General features: G+C 41.1%; 4 protein-coding genes across 6 annotated transcripts; 1 reads left to right on the top strand and 3 right to left on the bottom strand.

Moving 5' to 3' along the window:
• Window positions 1-425: 425 nt before the first annotated feature.
• LOC135678347 (CDPK-related kinase 3-like) lies at window positions 426-8,288 on the bottom strand. 2 transcript variants are annotated; one of them, XM_065191054.1, is made up of 11 exons: window positions 7,557-8,288; window positions 5,503-5,633; window positions 5,146-5,187; window positions 4,947-5,055; window positions 4,747-4,825; window positions 3,274-3,570; window positions 2,966-3,075; window positions 1,604-1,711; window positions 1,403-1,465; window positions 936-1,103; window positions 426-866 (listed from the first exon to the last, which is right to left on the bottom strand). In XM_065191054.1, exons 1-11 carry the CDS (start codon window positions 8,112-8,114, stop codon window positions 729-731), a joined length of 1,803 nt encoding a protein of 600 aa, XP_065047126.1. In that variant the 5' UTR covers window positions 8,115-8,288; the 3' UTR covers window positions 426-728. The 2 variants fall into 2 exon arrangements, with proteins under 2 accessions (XP_065047126.1, XP_065047127.1); XM_065191055.1 differs by lacking the exon at window positions 5,146-5,187.
• Window positions 8,289-12,148: 3,860 nt separating this feature from the next.
• LOC135582127 (kinesin-like protein KIN-7J) lies at window positions 12,149-19,960 on the bottom strand. Of its 2 annotated transcripts, none has more exons than XM_065191052.1 (15): window positions 19,588-19,960; window positions 19,147-19,490; window positions 18,769-19,012; window positions 18,125-18,214; window positions 17,897-17,997; window positions 17,690-17,803; window positions 17,537-17,618; window positions 17,388-17,455; window positions 17,229-17,294; window positions 17,033-17,148; window positions 16,032-16,365; window positions 15,746-15,850; window positions 14,735-15,661; window positions 12,858-13,189; window positions 12,149-12,719 (listed from the first exon to the last, which is right to left on the bottom strand). In XM_065191052.1, exons 3-15 carry the CDS (start codon window positions 18,992-18,994, stop codon window positions 12,401-12,403), a joined length of 2,880 nt encoding a protein of 959 aa, XP_065047124.1. In that variant the 5' UTR covers window positions 18,995-19,012; window positions 19,147-19,490; window positions 19,588-19,960; the 3' UTR covers window positions 12,149-12,400. The 2 variants fall into 2 exon arrangements, with proteins under 2 accessions (XP_065047124.1, XP_065047125.1); XM_065191053.1 differs by having other exon boundaries at window positions 19,216-19,490.
• A 2,266-nt stretch (window positions 19,961-22,226) lies between these two features.
• LOC135680100 (peroxidase P7-like) lies at window positions 22,227-23,490 on the top strand. The gene is made up of 3 exons (XM_065194088.1): window positions 22,227-22,433; window positions 22,533-22,724; window positions 22,800-23,490. Exons 1-3 carry the CDS (start codon window positions 22,227-22,229, stop codon window positions 23,352-23,354), a joined length of 954 nt encoding a protein of 317 aa, XP_065050160.1. The 3' UTR covers window positions 23,355-23,490.
• A 1,577-nt stretch (window positions 23,491-25,067) lies between these two features.
• On the bottom strand, window positions 25,068-26,325 carry LOC135679861 (peroxidase P7-like). Its single transcript, XM_065193842.1, has 3 exons — window positions 26,042-26,325; window positions 25,751-25,942; window positions 25,068-25,675 (listed from the first exon to the last, which is right to left on the bottom strand). The coding sequence occupies exons 1-3, from the start codon at window positions 26,246-26,248 to the stop codon at window positions 25,121-25,123; spliced, it is 954 nt and encodes a 317-aa protein (XP_065049914.1). The 5' UTR covers window positions 26,249-26,325; the 3' UTR covers window positions 25,068-25,120.
• Between the last annotated feature and the right edge of the window lie 457 nt (window positions 26,326-26,782).

Here is a 26,782-nt window from a genome sequence, read left to right as displayed (position 1 = left end):
TACACATTACCTCGAGTATATTGAGCATGAACTGACCGACGAACCAATCATGACATTCACCAATGAGCCCAATGTGCAATCCAATCTCAACCCTAAAATGTCAATTTTGACTCCACTCCCCAGTCAACTTAAACGACCAGGTCCGGAGTCAAATCAGTCTCGAACGGCAGACAGAGAAGAGTCAGGTGGCAGTACAAATTTTTGACCCGCGTAGATTTGTTCTAGTAAAGGCATTAAGAAAAGTAATTTAAAAGATACTGCTCTGCACCCCTTCAGATCCATTCCAGCTTTTTTCTGATCCACTGTAGGTGCAACAGAACACAAGAAATAGATCAGACCACTGTCCCACCAAAAAGAAAGAAAGAAATCGACAGTAGCAACAGAGGACACACTGGATGAACAATATTCACACGACCATGCAAATCTATAGAATGGATGATAAGATTGCCCGTCCCAAGTTGAATCTTCAAGACCATCATCATCTCTCTGTTTCCCTTTACTCACTGGGAAGAACAAGACTTCATGCATTGACCCCCTTGAAGCATCATATTGGTAGGAGCATCATGCAGTGGACCATCTTTTTGTAATGCACTCTAAGAAGCTACTATGTCAAGTTGAAAAGGAGAAGAAAAAAAAAAGATAACAAAGAAGGAAAAGAAATGGTGAAAATGACATGCTCTATATTTAATGGATCAAATATTAGAGATCTACAACAATGGTCACCGAATCTAGCGATGTCTTGTGTTTGAGCTGCGTATAGTGACACCATGTAAATATCTGGTGTATCCGAGAACGTTGAGCTTCCCGTCCTCTGGTCTAATCCAGTCTTTCAGAAAAGAATAAGACGTCGGGGGAATATTCAGTTCCTATGGACATAAGGATACGTTAGAGTCAATTGGAAATATAAACAGAAAGCTTATTATATGACTTGGTACCTGTGCCAGTTCCTCAACAGAGATGACTCTGTTTCCCTCCCGTTCAAAATGCTCGAAAGCTCTACTGGCTAGCTGTTCCCAACCTTCCAAAGCTTCAAGATGATAGGGGCTGATTGCAGCAGCACAGAATTCCTCAAAATCCATCCATCGATATGAGAGTGGCTCCAACTGGATTTCCGATCATACATTACTAAATATAACTGATATTTTCAGTAAAAACTGAAGGCGACATTAAATGGCATGACAAATGCATCCTTTATTATTTCCAGTATAATTTTTTTGTGCATCTGATAGTGATCTATAAGATGAGACAGCTTTCGAAACATGTTATTAACTGTATTTTGTAACAATGAAGAACATGAGAGTCCCTCAAGAAAAAATAAAAAAGTTAGAATTCATAAACAATAATGGTGCCTTTTAGAGAATAGACCAATCCTAATTGAATAGCAGAAGAATGGATGCCTCACCGCATTTAGTATGTCTGTAACCCTAGACTCCCTCATTGCTTCCGTTGCATTTTGCATTAGTGCCTGCACCAAATGCACATAGATTGAAGAAAAGAATCATGTATATAGTATATCGGGAAAAAAAACTCTCAGCTATTACATTTCCTTCTACCAAATGCTGTTCTACCGATATGTTTAAGAAACAAAAAAGGGCATACTGACCATCCGAAAGTTTTCAAGGAATATGTGTCCATCTTTATTTGGTTGTAACAAATTAAACTGAAATCTTAGATAAAATAGCTCGTCCTCTGTTAAACCTTTAGATAGCGCCTGCAAAAGAGGTACAGAAGAATATAAAATTATTAAATATATCACAAAATCCACTAGCATGGTCAGACTGAGGTCAACATGCATATATAGGTAAATATATAGATGCATCTACGTGTGTATACCTAAAATGTCACAAATCTTGCAGAAGGATGAAGAACTGAGAATAAATAGGGCATCCATTAACAAAACAACAAAGTTGCAACATTTGTTCATCTGTGTGCCCCTATGTGGTCGATGCATAGAACAAACACTGTCATGTACAGCTGAAATGACTTTGACCATTGAATGATCAAAATGCTATATCTGCTTTTGTGGAACTCCTATTAACTACTTACCAGTTTGTAGCCCTCATCTCATCCATTGTCTAAATTATGGGCACTTCCAATCCATACTTTTCCATTTACAAATCTCATCCTCCCACACATCTTCCTGATGCTGTCCTGTTATTCCTCTTTTTCTTCATAGCTGGTGACTTTCACATATTACGGCTTCTGTCCAATAGTCTCTTCTTTTCACCTTGACCTAATGTTCTTCCTCTGCATGTTGCCTTTTTTCGCCACCATCACGATTCCTCTCAGATAACTTTACTGCATATGGCCACATGATGAAATCCTAGGATACTTTCACGTGTCTACATGCTCATATGTGCAGTTTATATAGATTAAATAGTCACATGATGACTGGTATAATGATGTGTATGGTTACTGCATTGTAATAGGCATTTTATTCTAATTCTTCTCGTGTTTTCACAATCATAGTATGCTGGTATTCTTAAAGGCTACTATTTAACATTCAGTTCTTAGCTTTCATGCATTTGACTAGGAAAGTTTCTTCTTTTTTACTTTCAAGATGTGTTATCCCTAATTGATCCTCAAAATACAACATGAGAAGTTCCAAACTGCAATCTTGCCTTGTCGCTAATTAAGGTAGAAAACACATTTTTTCCTCCTTTGGCAATCAAGTCATAACTGGCTTATTTTCAGTTGGAGAAAGTGAACAGTAAGAAGGGAAAATAGGCCACATGCAATAGAACAGACAGTGTGTCATGAATATACAAAGTGATCTTTGACCTGAACAAATTACATATCTACATTTTTACATATCAGGTTAATTTTTTGCTTGTATAATGGTAATCCAGAATAAAAATCCTAGGTATAAGAAAGAACTCTTTTTTTTTTTCAGATGCATCTGTAAGAAGTAAACAAACAAAGAGACGATAGAGCTATCAAATTCTTGGTACATATTCACATATACCTTTAATGCAGCTCGTTTGAGAGGTGTGGCACGTAGATATGACTTGATTAACTTAAATATCAGCATGTCCAGAGGAATTTGCCGTTGTTCATCTCTCAACCAAGGGTGCGCTGCCATCAAAGAAGCAAAGGTTACTTTTCAGAAATTGACTATAGCTCAAAACCTCAAAAACTAGCTAAGCTTAATCTGATATCGAGTGGAAAAAAGTGAAGCTACAAACATAAGGACTAACAATGAGCTAATATGTAGAACAATACTGTCTCTTTGTTAATGAAATCAAATTATAAGTAGTGAGGAGTACAACTTACTCAAAGCCTGTGCAGCTGTCATTCTTTTTCTGTAATCCTTATTTAGAAGTCTTTTCACAAAATCTTTAGCTTCACAAGAAACATCTGGCCATGGTGAATCATCAAAGTTGGGATCAGCTCTCAGCACAGAACGAAAAATTCCCGATTCTGTCCTTGCCCAGAAAGGTCTACTACCACACAGCAAAATATACGCTATAACACCAATACTCCAGATATCTGCCTCTGTACTGTATGATCTATGTAGGACTTCAGGAGCAACGTAGTATGCACTTCCAACAATATCATTTAGTCTTTCTTCTGCACAATCATAAATAATTTTTTTACTAAATATCAACCATAATAGGATGGAACATGCCAAAGTAAAAAATAGTGACAAAAGAGAATGTCCGAAATAAAAAAAATTGAGCAGTTTGAGAGACAAATGTACTAGAGATGCCAGGTTAGACAGGGCCATGGGATATTCAACTACTAGGTTACACAACCAGGTTAATTTCCCAGTTAGTATCCCTTCTCTCCATGACATCTCTGTTTAAGAATAGTTTTTTCATCCTTATTCTCATTTATATTCTTCTTTGAAACAAATTCAGAGGATGGTCCAGCCACAAGCTATAGTCCCCTTCCCACTGTCCCAGTCCCCATATCAACTGATTCAGCATTTCATCAAGTTAGGCAGGTTGATCTTATAAAAGTATGAAGCACCCACTTCAGACCTACTCCTAACAATTCTGGTTGCAATAGGTGGTACAATATTGTGAAGTTAATAAAATTCAGATGTGATCAGTGACCAAATAAGAAAGAAATATATATGATCAGAAAGCTAGAGCCAGAAAACACTTCTGTACAGCTAACGCTTCAACCACCTTCCATTCTGATCCTCTTATATATATATATATATATATATATATATATATATATGTGTGTGTGTGTGTGTGTGTGTGTGTGTGTGTGTGTTCACAGACTAGCCATTAAAAAGATATGATCCTTTTATCTGATGTTCATAGTAAGATTTGTCCTTTTTCTACTTGTATACATTTATTTTGATCATGGGCCTACACATAGTTCCATTCCTTTTTAACCAATCTGTTTTCCTCCCATTACTCGTATGATATCTGCTTATGCAACATTTTTATCTCTATGTGCTATGTCTATGCATAAAAGCTGAAAAAAAAATATAAGGCTTTTATTGCATCAAATTCTTATACATGATCATAATGTCCATTGAAAAGTAAACTCATTTCATAAGACCAGAAACGACAGCAGAATATCACCAAATCTAAATGCTGCTTTTCAGAGGACTTTATATAATAAAATCTAAAACAATCACAACATGTGACTCTGATAAAATTAAAATTTTAATATAACCAAAATCTGATGATTCCAGAATAGCTGCATATCTTCATGTCTGGAGTGACTAAATTGACAATAAAGGATAACAGATAAGCACAAAATTACATGTAATTGGCAAATGCTCACCTGGTTTAATAAAATCAGAAAGACCAAAATCAATCAACTTCATTGGTGAATTTTCATCTTTCGTAGCGAAAAGAAAATTCTGTCATCAACAATAGAAAAACATCAGCAGCATAGAAAAAAATTGTTAAGAAAGAATGAGAGAAATAGTTACTGCAGAAAATAGCATATGCTGCAATAACTTAGTAGTTGGTGATATAGACCTCTGGCTTTAGATCGCGATGTACAACACCTTGAAGATGACAAAAGGCAACTACACTGAGAATTTGAACAACAATAGCCTTTGCATCCTCCTCCAAGTACCTTCCACCTCTTGAAAACACAAGAAATAAGGATTTCAATAAAAAAGTTAATGTATGAATAAGAAACATCAAAGAGTTGTTAATGATCTCAAAGAAAAACCTGGATAGAATTCTATCTAATAATTCTCCACCTTCACATAATCTGGAAAAAAGGAAAAGAAAGAGATAGTAGGATTGTCACACCAGAACACCAAAATGTATAATGTACATATCATCGTCATTTATCATGGAGAAACCTTTTCTTTTATTAATCTTGAAAAGGATTCTCATTTATCAATAAGTCATACTAAGTGGGATGCAATATGCATATTTTAACAGTATTTACAGGACAGCAGAGAATCAATCAATCCAACCTAGAATAACAAGGAACAAATATCAGAGAGTGTAGAGCAGGTAATTATATTCCTAATATTACGAAAGTCATTAAAACAATGAGAAGAAAATTAAGAAGACATACTCCATGACTATGTAGACGTTAAGTGCATCCTCACATGCATCATAAAACTTGACAAGATTTTTATGGCCAGACAAAGATTTCAGGATTTTGACCTCCCTACGAACATCTTCAATTGAAATTGGTGTTGTCATCTGTAACCAAAAAAAAAGGTAAGCTAACCACATGGTCAAATTAAAAACCAGTATGCAGCACGGGTGATCATCTTATTATGCTAGGCATGAGTCGAGTTCTAAATATAGACTCAGAAAATGCCAATACTCAGATCACCAATATGTAGATGTGAAGCAAGGCATAATATATCCCTTTTGTCTATAAATGAAAAAATTGCTCCAAGCTGATGCAAAATTTTCACTTATGCTAGCTTTGGCCATTTTTTTATTCATTCAATGTGGCAGCCAGTCACAATTGGATGTCAATGGAACTATTTAATTCAAACACAAACTTGGTGTTACTTGTCCTAGTAGAACCAAAAATTGAAATATCAGTATGGCCAATATATATCAATCAAATAGTCGTATTGACATGTATAACTCCGTACTGATAAAGTATATGTTTATTTTTCATTATTTTATTCAATTATACTAGGTAGTACAGGTAGGTATACTAATACCATATTGATCCAACAAATCATTGAAGTTGTTATCGGACCAATATTTAAATCATTTGAGAAAATTGTGGGGGAGCAGCTACTAATAATGACTGAATTCCTCTTCCCAACAAATATGAAGTCAATAAATTTGTTTACTCCTTGAAACAAATAGCCTCCTACTTTCCCCCTTCCCTTTAGAAGGTAAAACAATTAGATTTGAGATCACTAGAATAAGGAAAACAGCAAAAAATTTATCTAAATAACTTCAATATAAATGATCCTCACATCTAGGCACTTCAATGGATATCTATATGCATACAGTGAAATGAATGTAACTGACCACGACAATTTTTTGATAAAATTATTAATGCATCTTATCAAACTGCATTTTACTACTATTGCATCCCACTGAAACTCTAGGAATTCAAGTTGAAACCACTAATTTGACACACTGCCATGCATGCAGGTGCTTTGCATCACATAGTCTTTCTGATTTCATTTTTCCAGAAATCGCTGCAAACTAAGATAAATTGTCACCCATCTAATCAATCCATTTAGGGCAACTATCATACTTTTTGTAGTACACATTGCTTGCACAAACATGTTAGCTTTTCTAGAGTGTTCATAATACGTTAGTGAGTGTGGACATGCACATTTATTAGATGAAATAGTAGATGGTTATATTATACAGTGACTCGATGATTGTACCAGAGGATTTAGTTATGTTCTTCCATTTCTTGAGCCAATGACCAAAAAAATCCTATCAAGTATAGAAGCATTTTGATAAAGCATCTCACCTTCTGCAAATCGTTGGTTGTCACTAAGATTCATACACTGGAAATTCTAACTAATCAGAAGTGAGAATGCGATATATCCTGTGTGCAAGTAAACAATGAGTACATGGTTTACATACATGCTTAAAACCATATAAGGGTGAAATGTCATCAAAAGAAAGCACGAATTGCTATTTCATTATTAATGAGTCAATGGCAAACCATAACTGATCTTAGAGCCTCTATAGCTCACTGCCATGCTGTTTCTTAATTCTTGTCACAGAATATACAACATTCATGCCATGCAAGCAGGCACAACTCTTCGGCACCCTTCCCCTCCCCGAACTCACCCGCCCACACCAAAAAAAAAAAAGAGGACAAAAACGAAAAAGGAAAACAAAATAGAAGAGACTAATTTTAAGTTAAGAAGCAATCTATCAATAGTCATATTGTCGTCCGACCTAATGGGATAATTGACTCATTAGTTTTGTTGAAGACTCTGAACCACTATCCTAAAATGAACCAACAAACAAAAATGATGAGGAAGAGATAACCATGCTGGACCTAATAAATTATATAATTCGGAATATATCATTTGGCAGTAAATAGTTGGCGATTGTTAAAGAACCACTAAGGGTAGAGACGGGATAAGAGTGAACCAAAAAATGTCCTCCTTGGACATCCCACCGCACCTTTGCTTTGGAGATAATCTTGACGGCGACAAGCTGACCCTTGATCTCGCCTTTCTTGGCAGTGGCCAAGCACGTGTGCCCAAAATGCCCCCTTCCAACCTCCTTCCCTAGTTCATACTTGGCCCCGAAGTTCTTGCCGTACCCGAAGCTCTTATCCAGCGGCCTCTCCACCTCCCCAGTCCCGTCCTCGGGGATCGGCCCTTCCTTAGGCTTCGGCGGGCCCTGGCGCTTCACGAGGGCGGCCATTATATGCTTCGCCGGGGACGGCGGCGGGAACGGCCGGCGGAAGAATCGCCGCGGGGTTGACCTCGCCGGCGATGGGGAGATCCCGTCGGGGAGGGGGCTGGCGGATCCTTGCGGGTGCGGGCTGGGCCACGCGCTGGCGCTGGCGGAGGAGCGGACGGGCGTGGCGGCGCCGCTCCGACCCTTCCGCTGCGGGGTTGGGGGCGCCGGGGAGCCGACCCTCGGTCCGCCGTTGACCGAGGTCTGGGGATCCCGATGTCGACCGGCGTCGCCGTCCTCGGCGGCAGAGACGTTCTTGCCGTAGCACTGCCCCATGGCCCTGCCCACCGCCGCTCCCTCTCCTCTGCAGACTCGTCTTCTATCTCGCTAGGGTTCGGATTGGTTCCAATCGCGAGAAGAGAGGGGGGTCAAAGAGGCGGCAGTCGAGAGAGAGAACACGAGGAAGAAGGGAGAGGAAGGAAGGGATCGCAATTAAACGGCTTCCTCGAAAGCGTGGGGTAGAATGACACCCTGACTTCCTCCAGGGACCGATTTGTAAGAAACCGAGCCCGGCTGAGTCAGATGGGAAGACGGACCGACCTGGTTTTGTTTCTTCCGGTCCCGTTTCAAACCGATCTGCCACAACACCCCCCGCAGCAAACGACCTGTACAACACTATCAACTCTCAGTACGGTGACGTCATATGGGGACGTGTCGGAAGTGGGATGGCTGAGAAGAGTGTTCGACGAAACGAGTGGGAGCGGGGGATGGAGGAATTCTCGGTTCGGGGTGCCGAAATCGCTCCCGAAACACTGCGTGTCGCCGAGTGCGCAAACTCGCGGTTATTACGGCACACTGACGCCGCAGTAAATCAATATAAAATGATACCTAATAAGAAAAGAAATATATATAATATATAGTATGTCTTCTTTTACATTATCTGTTTACACACCATGCTGGATTAGCACCATTGACATTATTGCAGGATGGCTGCGAGAATAATGCAAAGCCATCATGAGAAAAAGGAAAAAAACTGAAAGGAAAATAGCATTACTAAGTGGTCTTTTCTTTTTCTTTGCTTGCTTTTTTCTTTATTGGAGGAGCTGATGGCAATTGATGGAGATGCATGTAGTAGTCTTGAAGGTGATGCAACTTTGAATAGGTGGCCTTTCACTTTAAGCTTGCCAACTTTATCTTCCCTAGTGTCATCATCTTTTACTTTTTCCTTCTTGGCTTCTATTCCCTGATCATCAAGTTATCATCCTTGGAGCAAATCTCTGTGTGGAACATAGCTTTCCAAGAATCTTAGAGATGATACAATCATCCACTTGAATGCTAATGCTGATCACCTTCTCTGGTAGAGATTTTTTTAAGACCAGCTCCAAATTTGCAGGTCCATTTGAGCAAGCTCACCTTCTTGAAGTTGGTGTTTGTGGTGCTAAAAGCAAGCATTGGAAGAACAGGTCACACAGACTGTTCAGGAATCCAGAATTTGCTTTGGCAGAACAAGATTTGTGTGGTGGTGTGGTGTGGTGATGGCCAGCATCTGAATTGCTGCACAAAAAAGACTGGTGCCTGCATAGAATAATCTTCTAGGTGTTGACTGGAAAGCTTCCACTGAGAAGAGAACCAATTCTAAATGAACCTGCATTCAACCAGTAGGTGGGATCAGTTTCATGCTCCAAAGAAAGCTAAACAATTCTAAGTCAAACCATGGGTTGGAGTCTTCATTACCATTACAAAACCAAGGCTCAGTCAAATCCCCAGCCAAAGAGAAGAAGGTAAAGCAAGCTTCCACTTGTTTCCTTTGGATCCAGTGGATGCAATTGGTTGCCTTTCCATTTCTTCTTCTTCTTCTTCCTCCTCCTCTCTCTTTCAGGCAGGCAAAAGATTTATTATGAGATCACAGGCCCTGAGAGGTTGCACTCTGCAAAGTTCCACACGTTTTCTGTTCTTTTGCCTTGACTTTTAGACCAACGACTCCTTCCACCATTGACTTCTCACATCATTTGAAAGTCCTCTCTATGCTTGCTATAGCTTAGTTGACTTTATGGATGAGATCAAACAATCTGAGTAGCACTGCTACTCCAAATACTATTTACTAGTGGCAGTAACTGCAGAGTCGTGGAAGCTTGTGTGTGCAGAATCCACAGGGTTCAATCAGCCAAGTGCTTCAGTTGTAATTCTATTTATGAAGCTTATAACAGCAACAAAAAAACAAATTTATCCCAATCATCAATCTCTTTTTGTTTCCCCTAATTTTGTGCTGCTGAACATAATTTAAACATGGGCAGAAATGTAAAGGACAAATAAGATGTGTGAAAGAAAAGAAATTAAATCAGAAAAAAGGGAGAAAACTAGAGGAACTATTTTAAACTTGACTGTATCAGAGCATGAACAACATACATGGGGTATAATTCTGTAAGATGTATTTTCCAAACTAATCTTTGATGAGAAGTCTGCTTTGGATTAGTTTTACCATGTTCTGGATCCTAACCTGTTTAATTAAAGAATTTATTTGAACATCAAAGTAAATATGTAACCATCAGAACTTATTCATCAAGTCAGATGTAACCAAAATACTAAAAGGACATAAGATAGTGCCATAAGAAAGGAGAGATTTCTTGAAAGTATTTATGGTTGATTTAGAAGAAAAGTATTGCAACCATGTCTTGCAGTTGCTTGAATTTGAATTGTCAAAACGTGCATGCGGTGTGTTGATGTACAAATGACCTTACCGAGAGCGCAAAAGCCACTGCTTTGCGGTTCTCAAGTTTCAGATATAGCTAGGAATAAAGGATGCAGCACTGGTTTTCTGTGGGCATTCTACAGCATTAAATCCTCACAGTTGCCGAACCATATAAGAAAATTTTACTGATGCTAGCAATCAGATATCACTTCAAAAAAATTAGACTAAGGTGATCTAAGCATTGAAAAACTATGTCAATTTAAGATACCGCATAAGCAGTCTGTGTCTTGTGGAAACATAATCTGAAACAAGCTAATGAGACATCAACCTAAAAAATGCTTCCCTTTCTGTGCCAAGTTATGATCTAAGACTTGTAATGATATATTTATCTATAACTAAAAGGATAAATGGGAACTTTGGTTTTCTTAATGTCTGAGCTGCTTCCTTTTGGCCACTGAGATATCAGACCACAAATCGAGCACTTAACTAGTAGCATTTGGGATAAGGAAATCTTAGTTAGGTATGATTCAGGATCAGAATAATTGGTATAGACAAGAATAGTTCAACAGAAGCCTGGAAAAAAATTGTCAAGGGTCTTCTTGCCAGCTTGGATGTTGGCATGAAAGGTGTGTTATGCAATTTACCTCAGATAAGGAGTTATATGGTGAAGTTTCTCACGGGTTGTAAAAACTATGTGAACAATTCAAGTGGTAGCCCCGTCAAAAAAGGGAGGCAGACAACACTGTTAGATTCTCAAGCTGGAGACCAGTCATATGGCCTGCTGATTTATGTCTCATACTGTTGGTAATGTGGTGCATGTGCTGGTCACAGCTTCTCTCTCTCTCTCTCTCTCTCTCTCTCTCTCTCTCTCTCTCTCTGCCTGCATGGTTTAGCTATAAGAATACAGCCTATATCCAGCTTTAATCAGTGGCAACCAATTTAAGTATGACAACATGGTGACAGTTCTCTTGGAATTTATTATTTTGGTCCACAACATCTAAGCCATCTTTGGTAAGTCATTATGTTCTAGGAAGTCAAACCGATGCTATGATATCATCATCTTCATTCTAGATTTGCTTTTGCAGTAGTTGCTCTTGCCTTCTCTATCCCTACTCACATGAGTTCTCTAGTATAACAGATACTGTATCATTTTGATTCTTGAAGTGTTTTCCCAAGTTTATAACCATTCAAGTTCTTTTCCAGATTTGAACAGACTCCCTATGCCAAATCTCTTAAGCTCTCTTGAGGCTTGTCCAAATTGTACAATGTTCGGCTAAGTCACTGGTTTAACTTTATGTTGCTTATGATTAGGCTAACAACATAGCTAAGCAAAATGAGACAGGTTACAAATCCATGCAAAGGTATATGGCAAGCCCTTTCTCTTCTGGTAAGGATATTGCAAGCTACTTGAAATGTTTTGCTAGCCGACAAGTTAATGTATACCTTTGCAGTAATGCTTTAAGGAAGTATTATAGCATGGAGATTACAATAAAATTACATTGTTGACTAGCTCCAAAAAGATTCTATCTGAGAACAGTGGGTTAAATCCTCATACAAAACACATTGAGATACCTTGAGTTTTATTTCTAAGCAACAAGAATGATACATGAAGAATCAGCATAGAACCACCTAGAATATGAGAAAATATGAAGAATGGAGCATGCACATGGAAATAGAAATGTAAAAGAACAAGCCAGGACTGGTAATAGCCTTGTAAATGATACATGAGTGGCATGCAAGAACAGAAGTTCTTTTCATCATCCAGGTAAATGCAGTAAATTTGTAAGAAATTCTATGGAGAATTGATAATTAAAGAATCATAAGAATACACACACTGGGAAAAGAGGAAAAAAGAGATGTGAATAAGTTGATGTCAAATCATGATAGGCAGTTCTGCAGACTTACTGCCTTGAGAACTATATGAACGTATTCCTCACATGAGCAAAGACTTCCTGTATGTGAAGCCGAAGGATCTATGGTTAGTTTGCTGTGGTATGAAACTGAGTCCAAACATCTCCTTGAGGGCCTCCCCTTGCTCCTGAAATCCAATCAACTTGGCTACAAGCGATGCACTCTCCCTGACATGTGGCATGTCAGTTTTTGTCCAGACAAGCTGGGCCAGCTGCAGGCTCCTCTGTTTCGTGTTGAGAGCAATTCTCCACTTGGAATAGATTGTGATCCTTTCTTCTAGGGATAACTTTTTCTGCAGTTGCCTGTACAGCATTTGCCTTTCGCGACGAAGATATCTCAAGCTGTCAAATTGCAAACTTTCAGATACACTTTCTAAATAATATAAAGATTATGATAATCTGATCATAACATCTAATATTTGAGTTTAAAAATATGCTATTTTAATAAAGGAAAAAGAGGAAACTTTAACATGGTTGCACCTTGAGGAGGACATAATGGTACGACCATCTTCAGCCACTATCATGTTAGAATGCTCAGGAAGAGAAGTGTTTCTTAGAAAGGACAGCCTTCTATTCTCCACTTCCAAGTAGAAGGAGTCGGATGGATCACCTTTGAAAAGTAGGAAAAAGTAAGTCCTGTGGACTAAGGAAACATTGCAACCATGCCAAAGTTCAATTATCTCCTGCTGCTTTCTCTGAAACTCTATTGGCCATCTCGAAGGAGATTCAATAGAATACAATACTGAGTCTACTCCAACATCCTTTACAGTTTTCTCAACTTCGAATTCTTCAACTTGGGCCCATTGAGTCTCCTAAAATCAGACAACACACAAAAACTCGGTGATAAGAACAGTATTAAACTGATTGGGCATGTGATGAAATATCAGCAGGCAATTTCAATTGCAATTTAAGATTGTTAAATCGTTAAATTTTGGATAAAAAAGGATGCCATTTGATTTGCATGACCAGTATCACACTGTAAAAGGCCTGAAATGCACCGAAGGGAAATTATTATTATTTTTTCTTGTCCATGCATGAGTTAGTTAAACTTCAGATGCTGCTAACAAAGATGAGTTCAATGATGGATCTCAACTCAGCCATACATCCACATCATTGGGACAATTAGTGAAAGTTTGCTGTCTCCTTTGTTCATGTAGAGCATTTGTTTTTCATGGGTAAACAATTCCTTTCTGTAATTCTTTGTGTCCCACTCTGCATATAAATATTTTTTACTTTTTACACTCATGTTGATAAGTCTACTATTATAGTTACCCATTGGAGAAAACACACAACAGGATGTCAAGAATGGCATTCATAGCAACAAAATAAGAATTATGCTATATAGGTACATATATGCACATGCATTCATTTAAACATATATCGATGGGATGCATCTACTATTCAAGCCAGATTTGATCCCCATCCTTAACCACCCGTAATGCCCTCTACTTATTTACGAATTTATACATACCCATAATATGAGGAATATTTTTTTTTCAAACATACACATACATAAATGTACAAGTTGATAAATACATATAAACAGAGTTGATCTAATATCCAAGCAATAGGATTTAGGTCTCAAACTTACTAATTCATTATTAATTAATTCCTCCATATAGTAGACTAGCACATGGACATAATCTATAGCTCATAAAGATACAGAAATATTGCCTTAACAAAGAAGAAAAGAAAAAGGATATAGATATTTGTACAAAGGGAATTTGTGAAATTTGATAATTTTAAACACAAAATGAAACCATGTCAAATGGATTTGTGGTTGTAATATCTTCTAGGTCATTTCTACTGCTATCAAAACTGTTTATCTTCATTTATTCAAGCATATAAAAGTTAACATAATTTGATTCTTTTATATATATTAACTGAATGAAATTGTTTTCTGTGCCATAAAACTGCTTTGTTCTTCCACTTGATCCATAAATAAGAAAACTCTATAAAATTTGAACTTCCTAATCATTTCACTGTCACAGCATGTTTTGCATACATTCTTCAGATCCAAGACAGACCATCTACTTTTAGATCCACATTTGGGATCAAAAGAGGAAGACTGCTGCTGGTAAGAGCTCCCTGCCATTTATATTAGTAGTTATTTGATGCTGATGATGGATTCAAAGGAGAATGTGTCATCCAAATTCCCATGATTAGGATTACCTTATCATACTCGTGAATGTGCATAAGACCACATATCAAATATATATTAGCTAAAATCAGTGAGAATACTGTAGGCAGGTGATTGTCAAGGACAAGACTTTTGTTGGCATTCAGTGTCATAGAAAGGATATCTATACAAACACACAATTAAAGATATATCTCGCTATAGAGAAGAGAAGTCACACCTGATCATCAGTAAGTTCCTTTTGATGCTGGCTCTGAGCCATCTGAACCACTCCTGAAAAAAAGTTACTGACATTGGTAATATCCTCTTCAGGAACAATCCTAATATTCTGGTCTTCAATGACATGACTAGGAATAGGCTCTTCCGTATTCTGGGATCCTTCAAATGAGTGTGCCTCATTTTTTATATCATTCAATGGCACAGAAATTTTTCTTGGAATCCAGCCAAGGCTGACAGGAAACTCATTCAAGAAGTTCGTAGGTGGTCTCCCGTCATGCTGCTCTGCCTCTTCAGTCCAAAAAGAGGATGAAGTAGTCATAAGGCTTGCCCTGCAACTTCTGCTTCTAGTTAGTGGCAACTCCCTGAAAGTCATTATTTTTGGCATTGTGGGCCATGGAGACATATCATCAAGACATGTTTTTATGAAATCATCAATTGTCTCTGATATGCCCTTCACTGATTGCTCCGTTTCAGGTCTTAGAAATGCATAACTTACAGATTGTGGTCCAGTATCTTCAAGCTTGTCTAAATCAGTCTGAGATGGTAGATCATCACTTTCTTCAATCAATGGTGGATTGAACTCCTCAATTCTATTTGTGCCTAAAGCATGTATCTCAATACACCTAACTTCCCTGTAATGGTCTTCAAAATCGTTTGATGAGGCTTCAAAACTTTTGTCCCTTGTCTGCTGTAAGATCATTCCAGTAGACAAAGAACTGCTGACTGAGTGCCTAGGTGAGATATCTGGAACTATGTCCAGTTTATCAGAAAGCTCTACATGATATTCATTGTTGCTTTGATGTGGTGCATCAAAACTTATAGAGCCAAACTCTGAACTTTGATATGCAATACCTGATGTTCCAGAAATGGAACATACATCCTCAGGCATATTGTGCACATGTGATACAGAGGCGTGACTCAGTTCATGCTATAAAAAGGAAAACAAACTTCAGCAAAGACAAATGACAAGTTATGAAATATGAACTTCAATACACATATTCAAGGGCTGTACCCATTGACTTGAAGCTTGATCATCATCTACAGTGGCAAGCAAATCTTTGAGTTGAGATTGAGCAAGATCTCTTTGCTGTATCAGCTCCTTGATTTCTCGCTCCATCTAAAAGAGGAAACAAAAAAGGCCACATGTTCAGAATTCATAAGGAATATTTTCTCTAAGAAAAAGGAATCAATATAGTCTATGAATCTTATACTCAAACAATCAGTGGAGGAGAGTAGACTACTGTTCATTAACTTTATTTGAATTGCATAAATAGCTGAACTAGAATTTTTTTTATGACCTTTTCAATCTGAGCGTCTTTATCCCTTAGGGCTTCAAAATGAGAAGAACAGGAGGCCGATCCTGGATATTTCAGTTCACTCTCCAATCTGAAAACTTCTCTTTGTAGATGCTTAACCAATGCCTTATCAGACATCACTACATTGACCTGTGCATTTGTAACTACTTGTTTTGCACAGCTTGCAAATAGAAGGGTATTCCTGGACTGCTCGATGTGGTTTCGTGCAGGGCTCATTGTACAGATAATAGCTGTTCTTGAATTACCTCCCAAGGAAGACTGCAGTATGCGTGTCAATTTTGAATCTCGATATGGAATGTGCCCATTTCTTCCCTTGCTGTATCAAGATCATGTAATGAAAGCTGAAATACATGCAAAAATAATGTACCGAAGAACAAAACATTACTATTCAGCTAGTTGAGGCCAAAAGCAAATCAACTGTGGAGAAATCTAAAATCTCTTTATGGTACATACACCCTCTGGGATATATGCACTGTTGGAAGATACGAAAGCAACTCATCAACCAAATATAACCAACAACAACTTTCTCCTAAGTCCTAACCACATGTATATGTGCATTTACATTTAACTAACAAATGGTAAACGACTGGTCAATTGGATATAAAACTAACATCAGACTTCTCCTAACCAAAGAATACTTGTAAACTTGTATGTACATGTACATATAGATGTATTGTATATATAGAGAGAGATGACATGTTGCTGACAGCAATAGCTATGAACTTGTACTAGTGGCAGCAGAATGTCTCATGCAAGCTACTAGGAAAAAGAAGTGCAATAAAAGAAAGAGTAGAAGCAAATTTCAGCTTTTATCTGAAGCTTTTTTGTGGAGGACACAATTAAAACAGTGTCTTGGTATCTTAGGTTTTGAAATTCATTTATCCAAAACAAGGTACATGAAACATATCTTTAAAGAATCTTGTTAACAAGAACTAAATATTACAAACTTGAATGATTGCCAATGCACAGTAATATTCAACAACCTTAGCTTGCGTATGACAGTTCCAAGGGTAAGCAAGCTTCGATTAATGTGGCAGCCTTCCTTCAGTCTAGCACCAGTTTGAGATGCTCGTTCACTCCCTGCAAGATCAACAAAATTCTGTCCGAAGAAAATAGTCAAACTGTGTTGTCATGTGGAACAAAAATGATATAACTGATTTCTTAAGAAAAAAATTCTACCACGGTGGCTGCAAGAGTGCTTGAGCTGTTCCTATTCAGAAGCTCTCGAGCAGAACTTTCAATTGTCTACAAGGATAGACAAAAAAAAATGGGTTAGTTCCAAAAGTTCCATCAAAATGGAGTATGATAATTTATATTAATCTGGTCAAAGAATCAAACCAATCTGAGTATCTGATGTGATCGTGAGCTCATTTCATTTAGGGAGGTTTCCCCTGTCTGTCTTTGTGCTGCACTAGAAAATGCGATACAGTAAATGTACAGAGTTCAGTAAGAAATTATGCACGATCATCAGGCATACAGCATTGCACCTTCACATGTGGAAAGAAGCTCCTTGAGGTGGTTCTCATCCCTCAGAGTTTCCTCTGTAAGTTTCTCCACTATAGTTCCTCTCTATGAAGCATAACTAATAAGATTATGGAAAATACAGATTACTGAAACATCTAGTAAGAACACTCCTTTACCTCTGGATCGTCAAGTAGCCTAAGAGGGGAACCATCCATACTGAGGAGATCCCTAACCACTTCATTGTATATCTCCATAGCTGAGAATTTTAGAATGAATTCTCTCTCCTCATTCTGTGAAATCCGAATAATCTCCCCTTATGAAATGAACATGCAAAAAATATACAGAAGCTCATCTTTTACTAGAAGATAACGATCAGAGGATACCCTCTTTATGTGGTCATAGATATCTGCTACACTATACTCGGTTATCCCTGTCATTGTGTATGTCTTTCCGCTGTTAGTTTGCCCATAGGCAAATATAGTTGCTGAAACAAAACACATGCAGCATAAATTAGCTCATGATAACACAGTAGCAATCAGGTGCCTGTTATTAATGGCCAAATAAATAGATGGATTAATCTTTGTAAGGTATTAGAGAGAGAAGTTTCATACCATTAATTCCACTTACAACAGAAAGAGCAACTTCCTTGGCTCCTTCCTCGTACACATCCCTTGTGCCGCACTTTGACCCGAAAACTCTGTCTATCGACCAAGAAGAAAACAAAGTTTAGATGGAAAATATCTTAACAGTAAGAAAGAAGAACATATACTTTTTTCTAATTCTAGATTTTGAGAAAAGCCCAATCAAATATTTAGATACATCTTTTAGCATTGCCAAGAAAGAGAAAACATGTTCTTGGCATGCTGCTCCTGAGTGACAGAGCCAAGTACATTACCTGGACAGAGATGTTCAACATGAATTGTATCTCCTTGATAGATGGTGAGACAGAGGTATTATAAGTTCAAAAATATGATATTATTAATATGAAGCAATATTCGTTGTTGCTATAAAACAATTTTATATCCTAGAGAAGCATCTTGCTTGGTGTGTGTGTGTGTTAACAAGACCAGAATTTTCTTGAGCATCAAGAATCACCACATTGTTAAGAAGAAGCTTAGTCAGATGCAATCGATTTCCGAAACATTATCCAATTCATTTAGGACATGCAGTATCCGTTCGTTCTCATCCGCATTACCAGAGCAAGAATGGACAATAAAACAGGAAAACAAAGTTAAAGCAATTGGAAAGCACTCACCAAAAGTATAGGCTGTCGGATACATGGATCGGTCGGGGAGGTTGTTCTTGAAGACGACGGTGGTGCGATCAATGCACTCCCAATCCGAGGTGTCATTGCGCTCCAACTCCTTGGCATTGAGCGGCCTCAGCCTCACCGAAACCAGTATCCTCTCCTCCTCCCCAACAGTGCCACCGCCCTCCGCCTTCTCCCACTGCGCCGGCTCCTCGCTGCCGATGCTCCCCATTTCTCCCACCTCCCTCCCCTGCACCACCAATCCGAGAACCTCCAATCTATATAATCGAAATTCCAACAATGATTGAACATGGAGAGAACCAAATAAACTAATCTAAACCCAATGTGCTGTTATTCATCTCCCCAAGAAGAAGGAAAAAATACAAGATAAGATTTTTATTGAAGAGGAGAAGGAGCGGAGGCGGTAGAAGACGAGAATTCCACGGTGCACACCGCGTTATGCGTCGTTCATTTGGTTGATCCCACTTCGCGAAGATTTCAGCCTCAAAAAGACCTTTTTTTTTCCCCGTCCTTCAAGATTCCAACATTCTGATGCGAAGAGGTAAACAAAATGATCGCTGTTCCATCACCAATTCGATTCCGCAGCTTCTTGTAATGGAGTCGCCGCCCGAGTTTGGACATTTCTCCATGGCCAGGATGGTCCCCGCCATGACCACGGCGGCCCCGTGCCTTCCTCCTTCCCCACCTCAGCTTTTTCTTTCGTCAACCTTTTAGTAACAAGGTTCACATGGGTACTTCCTAGTATTTAAGGAGAAATCCAGAAAGAGGTACATGGAGAGCAGCAATAATGCAGGGAAAGCAAACCTGCCCGAGCTCTTCGTCCTTGTACAATGGCCTCTCTCCAACCACCTCTGGATCGAGAGAGAGAGAGAGAGCAACAAGTAAAAGGCCTTGCCATGGTAGATGGGTTACAGATGTGCGTGTGAAACACTGAGAACGAAGAGAAGAGAAATCAAACTACTTGCGGTAACATTTGGTGAAGTCGATGCCATCCTCATGTTGATTCCTCGCATTTGATTGCCCAAGTGGGGGCGCTCTACCGCTGAGGGATGGCGAAGCGACAACGTGTAGCAGATTCCTCAATCCTCCTTTTCTAAGGCTGAGTAAAGCAAAAATAAAGGCTGAGCGGCGCGCAAACCTGTCGGTGGTTGCGTCGCGCCTTCCACCACAGCGAGTGCGGAAGGTCCCTTTGACCGTCTCTGTCTCTCTCCACCCGACTCTCCGTCTCATCAAGCAGTCCGTGAAAGAGCAGAAATTGGATTCTTGTGTGGCTCAATGACTATTTACGTGGAGAATTCGATGCATGTCCAGCCATGAGGATGCGTGCACATGCAGGTGTCTGCAGTTCGCTGAACACATCTTGAGATTTCTGATACGCTGTGTCATCGTCTCTGTGCCGAGTTTATGTTGGCAGTAAGTGTTCTTCCCTACAAGTTCCATCCAAATGCATTTTCCCAACGTCTGTCCATTCGATAATTTGCTCCGCGTGAGAGCTTAATATCATATCATGCTTTCGTTGATGATCTGCTCATGCATGGGAGCTTGAGTTCTTTGGATCTGAGCTGTATCATCTGAACTCATGCTATATGTATCCTGTGAGATTGGGAAGAACATCGTCAAAAGCTCCCACAATTCCCTGTTTCTCTCCTCAGACATCTGCCGCTGACAGAGAACAAATATGCGATGATCTAAATCGAGTAAATAAGTGGATCTAAATGGCTCACTTGCACAATTCTTAAACCAGTAGTTCTGCACATCATGGAAGTCCGACCCATGGGCCTCTCCTTCGATGCGATACGCAGATGGAAGCCTGACCTCCCCTCTGCTCGAGGGGATCCCCGGTGATTAAGCTTAACATATTAGATGAAGAACTAGACGTTATACTTCGGATCTCTCTGGCAAGAGTCTCACGTGGGAGAAGAGATAAATGATAGGCACTACGTTATTTGCTAATCCTCATCTAATATGTAACTGTCACATAGTGTCTAAGATAAAAAGGAGAAAACAAAGGACATCCTCCACCCATCTATCCACATGAACAAGGATCCTAGGTAGTGATTATTGCTTGTCACCCTACATGGATAAGAGGCTAAGGAAAGCCTAATGTAGGCAATTAGAGGTTACCTCATCACATAATATTTTATAAAATATTTTATCCTTTTATGACTAGGTATAAAAGCTCGTCTTCAATATAATGAAAATGAGACTTACTTTTGTTGACTACTCGCATAGACACTCATATATCTCCGGCTACTAACTTGGATATCGAAGGAATCGAGTCGAGAAACCTCAGCCGACCATGGTCTTCATGCAGGTGGCAACTCATGAGCTTAATGTTTTCATCTTGGAGGCATCTTGAACAACCTTACGCATATGGGTTCGGACCACATCGAGTTGACCAGAACATTAATGACTTTTTCCCCTATCATTTTTGGCACTAAGATGGTCTAATATCATAGGAATACTCACTCACTAACCCTCTCTATAAACACTCAAGCAATGAAGCTTTGCTCTTGACCCATAATACTTCTATTCAGGGGGGCAATAGCCACCCTTTCTGCACATCGACACATCTACCTCGGTATAATAGATGATGGATATTGACGTTTATTCAATGACCCGGGCCTTTCACCTCAAGGACAACTCCAAGCCATCTATTCACCCAATCGAGTTGTTCTTGAATCTCGCCTAGCAAATTTAGATGCTAATAAGCACCATACATGTTATCGTTCTACTTTTGCCCCAATTAATCCAACAAATGATGCCATTAGCTCAATCGCCATTGACATTAGCACCCATCGAAGTTCTCCCACCTGACGGGTGCCATACCCTAGGAGCACCGAAGGACCATCAAATCGCTAGCTAAGGGAAAACTTCACTCCTTAATCTGAAACCTAATTAGTGAATTTGACAAAGGATCTACTGCGAATCTAACTATGATATATGGACTAACATTTAGAAAACATACAACAAGAGTTTCAACAATTCAAAAGGAAAGCACTGATCAACCCCGCCTCGAGTTGATCGTTATTCACCTAGAAAAATCTAAGAGAAATTAATTATAGTGAACTTTTTCCTCGTAACGTTGGAGGGATTCGATGGTATTACCGATGCAATTTAGCATATTACAACAGCTTTCCATTATCAAATATCTATAATTTATCTTAAATTAGTAGGATTTTTATGTGTTTGACCACTTCAAAGCAATTGATGTGTTTGACTTCGTCTTGAGGCTCCTCTATAATCGTAACGGGAGTCCGAAGTTGTAGAACGACCGAGGATGCGACGTTTGAGTAGTTCCCATGCGTGCGTGCGTGCGTGCGTCCGTGTGTGCATGGCTGGGCTTCTCTATAAATGAGGACGCACGTCCTCTGTTCTTCCTCGCACCAACGGTAGCCGCATAGGGGAAAGGCGATCGTCCTCTGACCTTTGCTTTGATCCCTATGGCGTTCTTCAAGAGCTTCTTGCCTCTCCTCGTCATGCTGCTGCTCTCCTGCAGCGTCCAGGGCCAATTATTGCCCGACTTCTACAAGAGCACCTGCCCAAGACTCCAGCGAATTGTGAGATCGGCCACGAAACAGGCCATCGATAAGGATCCCAGAATGGGGGCCGCCGTGCTCCGCCTCTTCTTCCACGACTGCTTCGTCACCGTACGTGAGGCGACAGCCACGATCTCCTTCTCGTTCTGCTTTCGACTTCATCACCATCACGGCTTCTTGCTGCTGATCTCGTGTTCGTTGGTTCCGTAGGGCTGCGATGCGTCGGTGCTTCTGGATGACACACCCACCGCCGTGGGCGAGAAGAATTCGGCTCCCAACTTCAACTCTCTCCGCGGCTACGAGGTTATCGACTACATCAAAGCGCGCGTCGAAGCATCTTGCCCGGCGACCGTGTCGTGCGCCGACATCCTCGCCCTCGCAGCTCGTCACAGTGTTTCAGTGGTTAGTATCCACTTTCTTCATCTACGTACTACGGATCGATGGTGGTGAATGACGCGGTGCTGGATCTGGATGCAGCTCCGTGGACCAAGGTGGCAGATGCCGCTGGGTCGCAGGGACGCAAGGACGGCGGCGAGCCAGTTGGAGGCCGGCGCCAACCTTCCCCCTGCCGGCATGGAAGTCCCAGGCCTCATCGGTATATTCGCGTCCAAGGGACTCGACGCCAAGGACATGGTCGCGCTCTCCGGCGCCCACACCATCGGCGAAACGCGGTGCGGCGTCTACCGCTCACGCATCTACAACGACAACAACGTCGACCCCAACTTCGCTGCCATCCGCAAGAACAACTGCCCGCCTTTTGGCGACGACAACAAGTGGACGCCGCTCGACCTGCAGACGCCGACGCGCTTCGACAACAAGTACTACAGGAACCTCCTGGGTGGGCGCGGGATTCTGCACTCGGACCAGGCGCTCTACAGTGGCGGACCGGCTGATAGTCTGGTGAAGTTATACAGCGCCAACAATTCCGCCTTCTTCGCCGACTTTGCGCTGGCAATGACGAAGATGGGGAACATTAGCCCTCTTACGGGAGCCAACGGGGAGATCAGATTGAACTGCAGGAAGCCAAACTGATGGTGACGACGACCACCACCACCACGGCGATCAGGGTCTAGACTGTGGGATTGCTGTGTTCAGAACGATGTATTTTCCAGCCTGCAGAACGATGTTTTGTGCTCGAGAAGAAACAATTCTTCTTTTTGTTTTTGCATATTTCTTGCCGTTTTTTCCATGCAATAATCCAACCAAAAAACAAAAAGTCGTATCCAAAATATTATTTATAAATTTAAATATATCTGATAACAAAATAAAAGGTATAATTAGTGAATTGGCCAAACCAAGAATAAGAAGACATGCTCTTATTTGGAAACAATGAGATCAATAATATCTCATCCATATTACACTGACGGAATCATACGGAGGAGGTCAAATACTGACCTTTAAAAACCAGCAAATTGATAGAAATGGATCAAATACTGACCTGTGTATCAAGTTATCGGGACCATTTTGCTGACTCGCGATTTGCAGCCTTTCTATAATCAAGGCACTACACCATAATTAAGGCATGAGTTTGACCTGGTGAGTCATGGAAGTTAGCAACGGGAAGAGCCACATCCTTGGCCGGAAGCGAAGAAGACAAGTTCAACACACTGTGCCCGTCGTCCGGCAGCAGCCATGGCTGCTCCAGCCGCTGCCAATTGAGGCAGGGCGGGCAGGGCAAAGACATCGGAAACATCGCGCCACTCTGTGTATCGACAACCACAGCTCTTCTCCTTTGTTTTCCTCACTTTGGTCGGTTGTCGAATCGGAACCGGAAAACTGTACTAGATAGGAAAAGAAACGCATCTCTGAAAGATTTGTTTCCGAATAATAAAGCTAAGCACAACAGCATCGCCATGGAGAAGAAAGAACCTCCTCCGTACGATTCCGTCAGTGTAATATGGATGAGATATTATTGATCTCATTGTTTCATTCAACCTGTGTCTTCTTAATTCGGGATCATTTTGCTGACTCGCGATTTGCAGCCTTTCTATAATTAAGGCAACAAAGATATAAAGAGTTGCTACACCATAATTAAGGCATGAGTTTGGCCTGGTGAGTCATGGAAGTTAGCAACGCCACATACTTGGCCGGAAGCGAAGAAGACAAGTTCAACACACTGTGCCCGTCGTCCGGCAGCAGCCATGGCTGCTCTCTCACCAACCGCTGCCAGTTGTGGCAGGGCGGGAGGGGCAAAGGCATCGGAAACATCGCGCCACTCTGTGTATCGACAACCACAGCTCTTCTCCTTTGTTTTCCTCACCTCCTGTCCTCGTACAGAGAGAGAGGAAAAGATTTGATCTTTGGTCGGTTGTCGAATCGGAACCGGAAAACTGTACTCGATAGGAAAAGAATCTCTGAAAGATTTGTTTCCGAATAATAAAGCTAAATCCGAGTCGAAGCACAACAGCATCGCCATGGAGAAGAAAGAACCTCCTCCGTTTAGTGTAATATGGATGAGAAATTATTGATCTCATTGTTTCCAAATAAGGGCATGTCTTCTTATTCTTGGTTTGGCCAATTCACTACTTATACCTTTTATTTTGTTATCAGATATATTTAAATTTATAAATAATATTTTGGATACGACTTTTTTGTTTTTTGGTTGGATTATTAGATGGGAAAAAGGGCAAGAAATATGCAAAAAAAACGGAGAAAGAATTGTTTCTTCTCGAGAACAAAACGTCATTCTGCAGGCTGAAAAATACGTCATTCTGCAAGCTGAAAAATACATCGTTCTGAACACAGCAATCCCACAGTCTTGACCCTGATCGTGGTGATGGTGATCGTCGTCGTCACCATCAGTTTGGCTTCCTGCAGTTCAATCTGATCTCCCCGTTGGCTCCCGTAAGAGGGCTAATGTTCCCCATCTTCGTCATTGCCAGCGCAAAGTCGGCGAAGAAGGCGGAATTGTTGGCGCTGTATAACTTCACCAGACTATCAACCGGTCCGCCACTGTAGAGCGCCTGGTCCGAGTGCAGCATCCCGCGCCCACCCAGGAGGTTACTGTAGTACTTGTTGTCGAAGCGCGTCGGCGTCTGCAGGTCGAGCGGCGTCCACTTGTTGTCGTCGCCGAAAGGCGGGCAGTTGTTCTTGCGGATGGCGGCGAAGTTGGGGTCGACGTTGTTGTCGGTGTAGATGCGTGAGCGGTAGACGCCGCACCGCGTTTCGCCGATGGTGTGGGCGCCGGAGAGCGCGACCATGTCCTTGGCGTCGAGTCCCTTGGACGCGAATATACCGATGAGGCCTGGGACTTCCATGCCGGCAGGGGGAAGGTTGGCGCCGGCCTCCAACTGGCTCGCCGCCGTCCTTGCGTCCCTGCGACCCAGCGGCACCTGCCACCTTGGTCCACGGAGCTGCATCCAGATCCAGCACCGCGTCATTCACCACCATCGATCCGTAGTACGTAGATGAAGAAAGTGGATACTAACCACTGAAACACTGTGACGAGCTGCGAGGGCGAGGATGTCGGCGCACGACACGGTCGCCGGGCAAGCTGCTTCGACGCGCGCTTTGATGTAGTCGATAACCTCGTAGCCCCGGAGAGAGTTGAAGTTGGGAGGCGAATTCTTCTCGCCCAAGGCGGTGGGTGTGTCATCCAGAAGCACCGACGCATCGCAGCCCTACGGAACCAACGAACACGAGATCAGCAGCAAGAAGCCGTGATGTAGATGAAGTCGAAAGCAGAACGAGAAGGAGATCGTGGCTGTCGCCTCACGTACGGTGACGAAGCAGTCGTGGAAGAAGAGGCGGAGCACGGCGGCCCCCATTCTGGGGTCCTTATCGATGGCCTGTTTCGTGGCCGATCTCACAATTCGCTGGAGTCTTGGGCAGGTGCTCTTGTAGAAGTCGGGCAATAACTGGCCCTGGACGCTGCAGGCGAGCAGCAGCATGACGAGGAGAGGCAAGAAGCTCTTGAAGAACGCCATAGGGATCAAAGCAAAGGTCAGAAGACGATCGCCTTTCCCCTATGCGGCTACCGATGGTGCGAGGAAGAACAGAGGACGTGCGTCCTCATTTATAGAGAAGCCCAGCCATGCACACACGGACGCACGCACGCACGCACGCATGGGAACTACTCAAACGACGCATCCTCGGTCGTTCTACAACTTCGGACTCCCGTTACGATTATAGAGGAGCCTCAAGACGAAGTCAAACACATCAATTGCTTTGAAGTGGTCAAACACATAAAAATCCTACTAATTTAAGATAAATTACAGACAATGTTCCTAATTAAATTAAGAACAATTCAAAATATTGTTTATTGTTTCTTCGTAGTATAGGTTTTTTTAGCTAAAGATGTGGCTATGAGATGGAAGACCACATAAGTACGTGAAACCATGGACGAGTCACGTTGGGTTCACAAGGCTCGGCTCGTTAGCGAACCGAGATAGACCAAACCGTGAAACGAACCGTGAAACGCCACATTTCGTTTCACCCTTTCTTGCCGGAAACCAAAATTG

This window comes from Musa acuminata, chromosome BXJ1-7 (assembly GCF_036884655.1).
Source record: "Musa acuminata AAA Group cultivar baxijiao chromosome BXJ1-7, Cavendish_Baxijiao_AAA, whole genome shotgun sequence".
NCBI classification, from domain to species: domain Eukaryota; kingdom Viridiplantae; phylum Streptophyta; class Magnoliopsida; order Zingiberales; family Musaceae; genus Musa; species Musa acuminata.
Note: the sequence above shows the minus strand (reverse complement) of the source record. Positions and strands in the feature narration are given on the sequence as shown.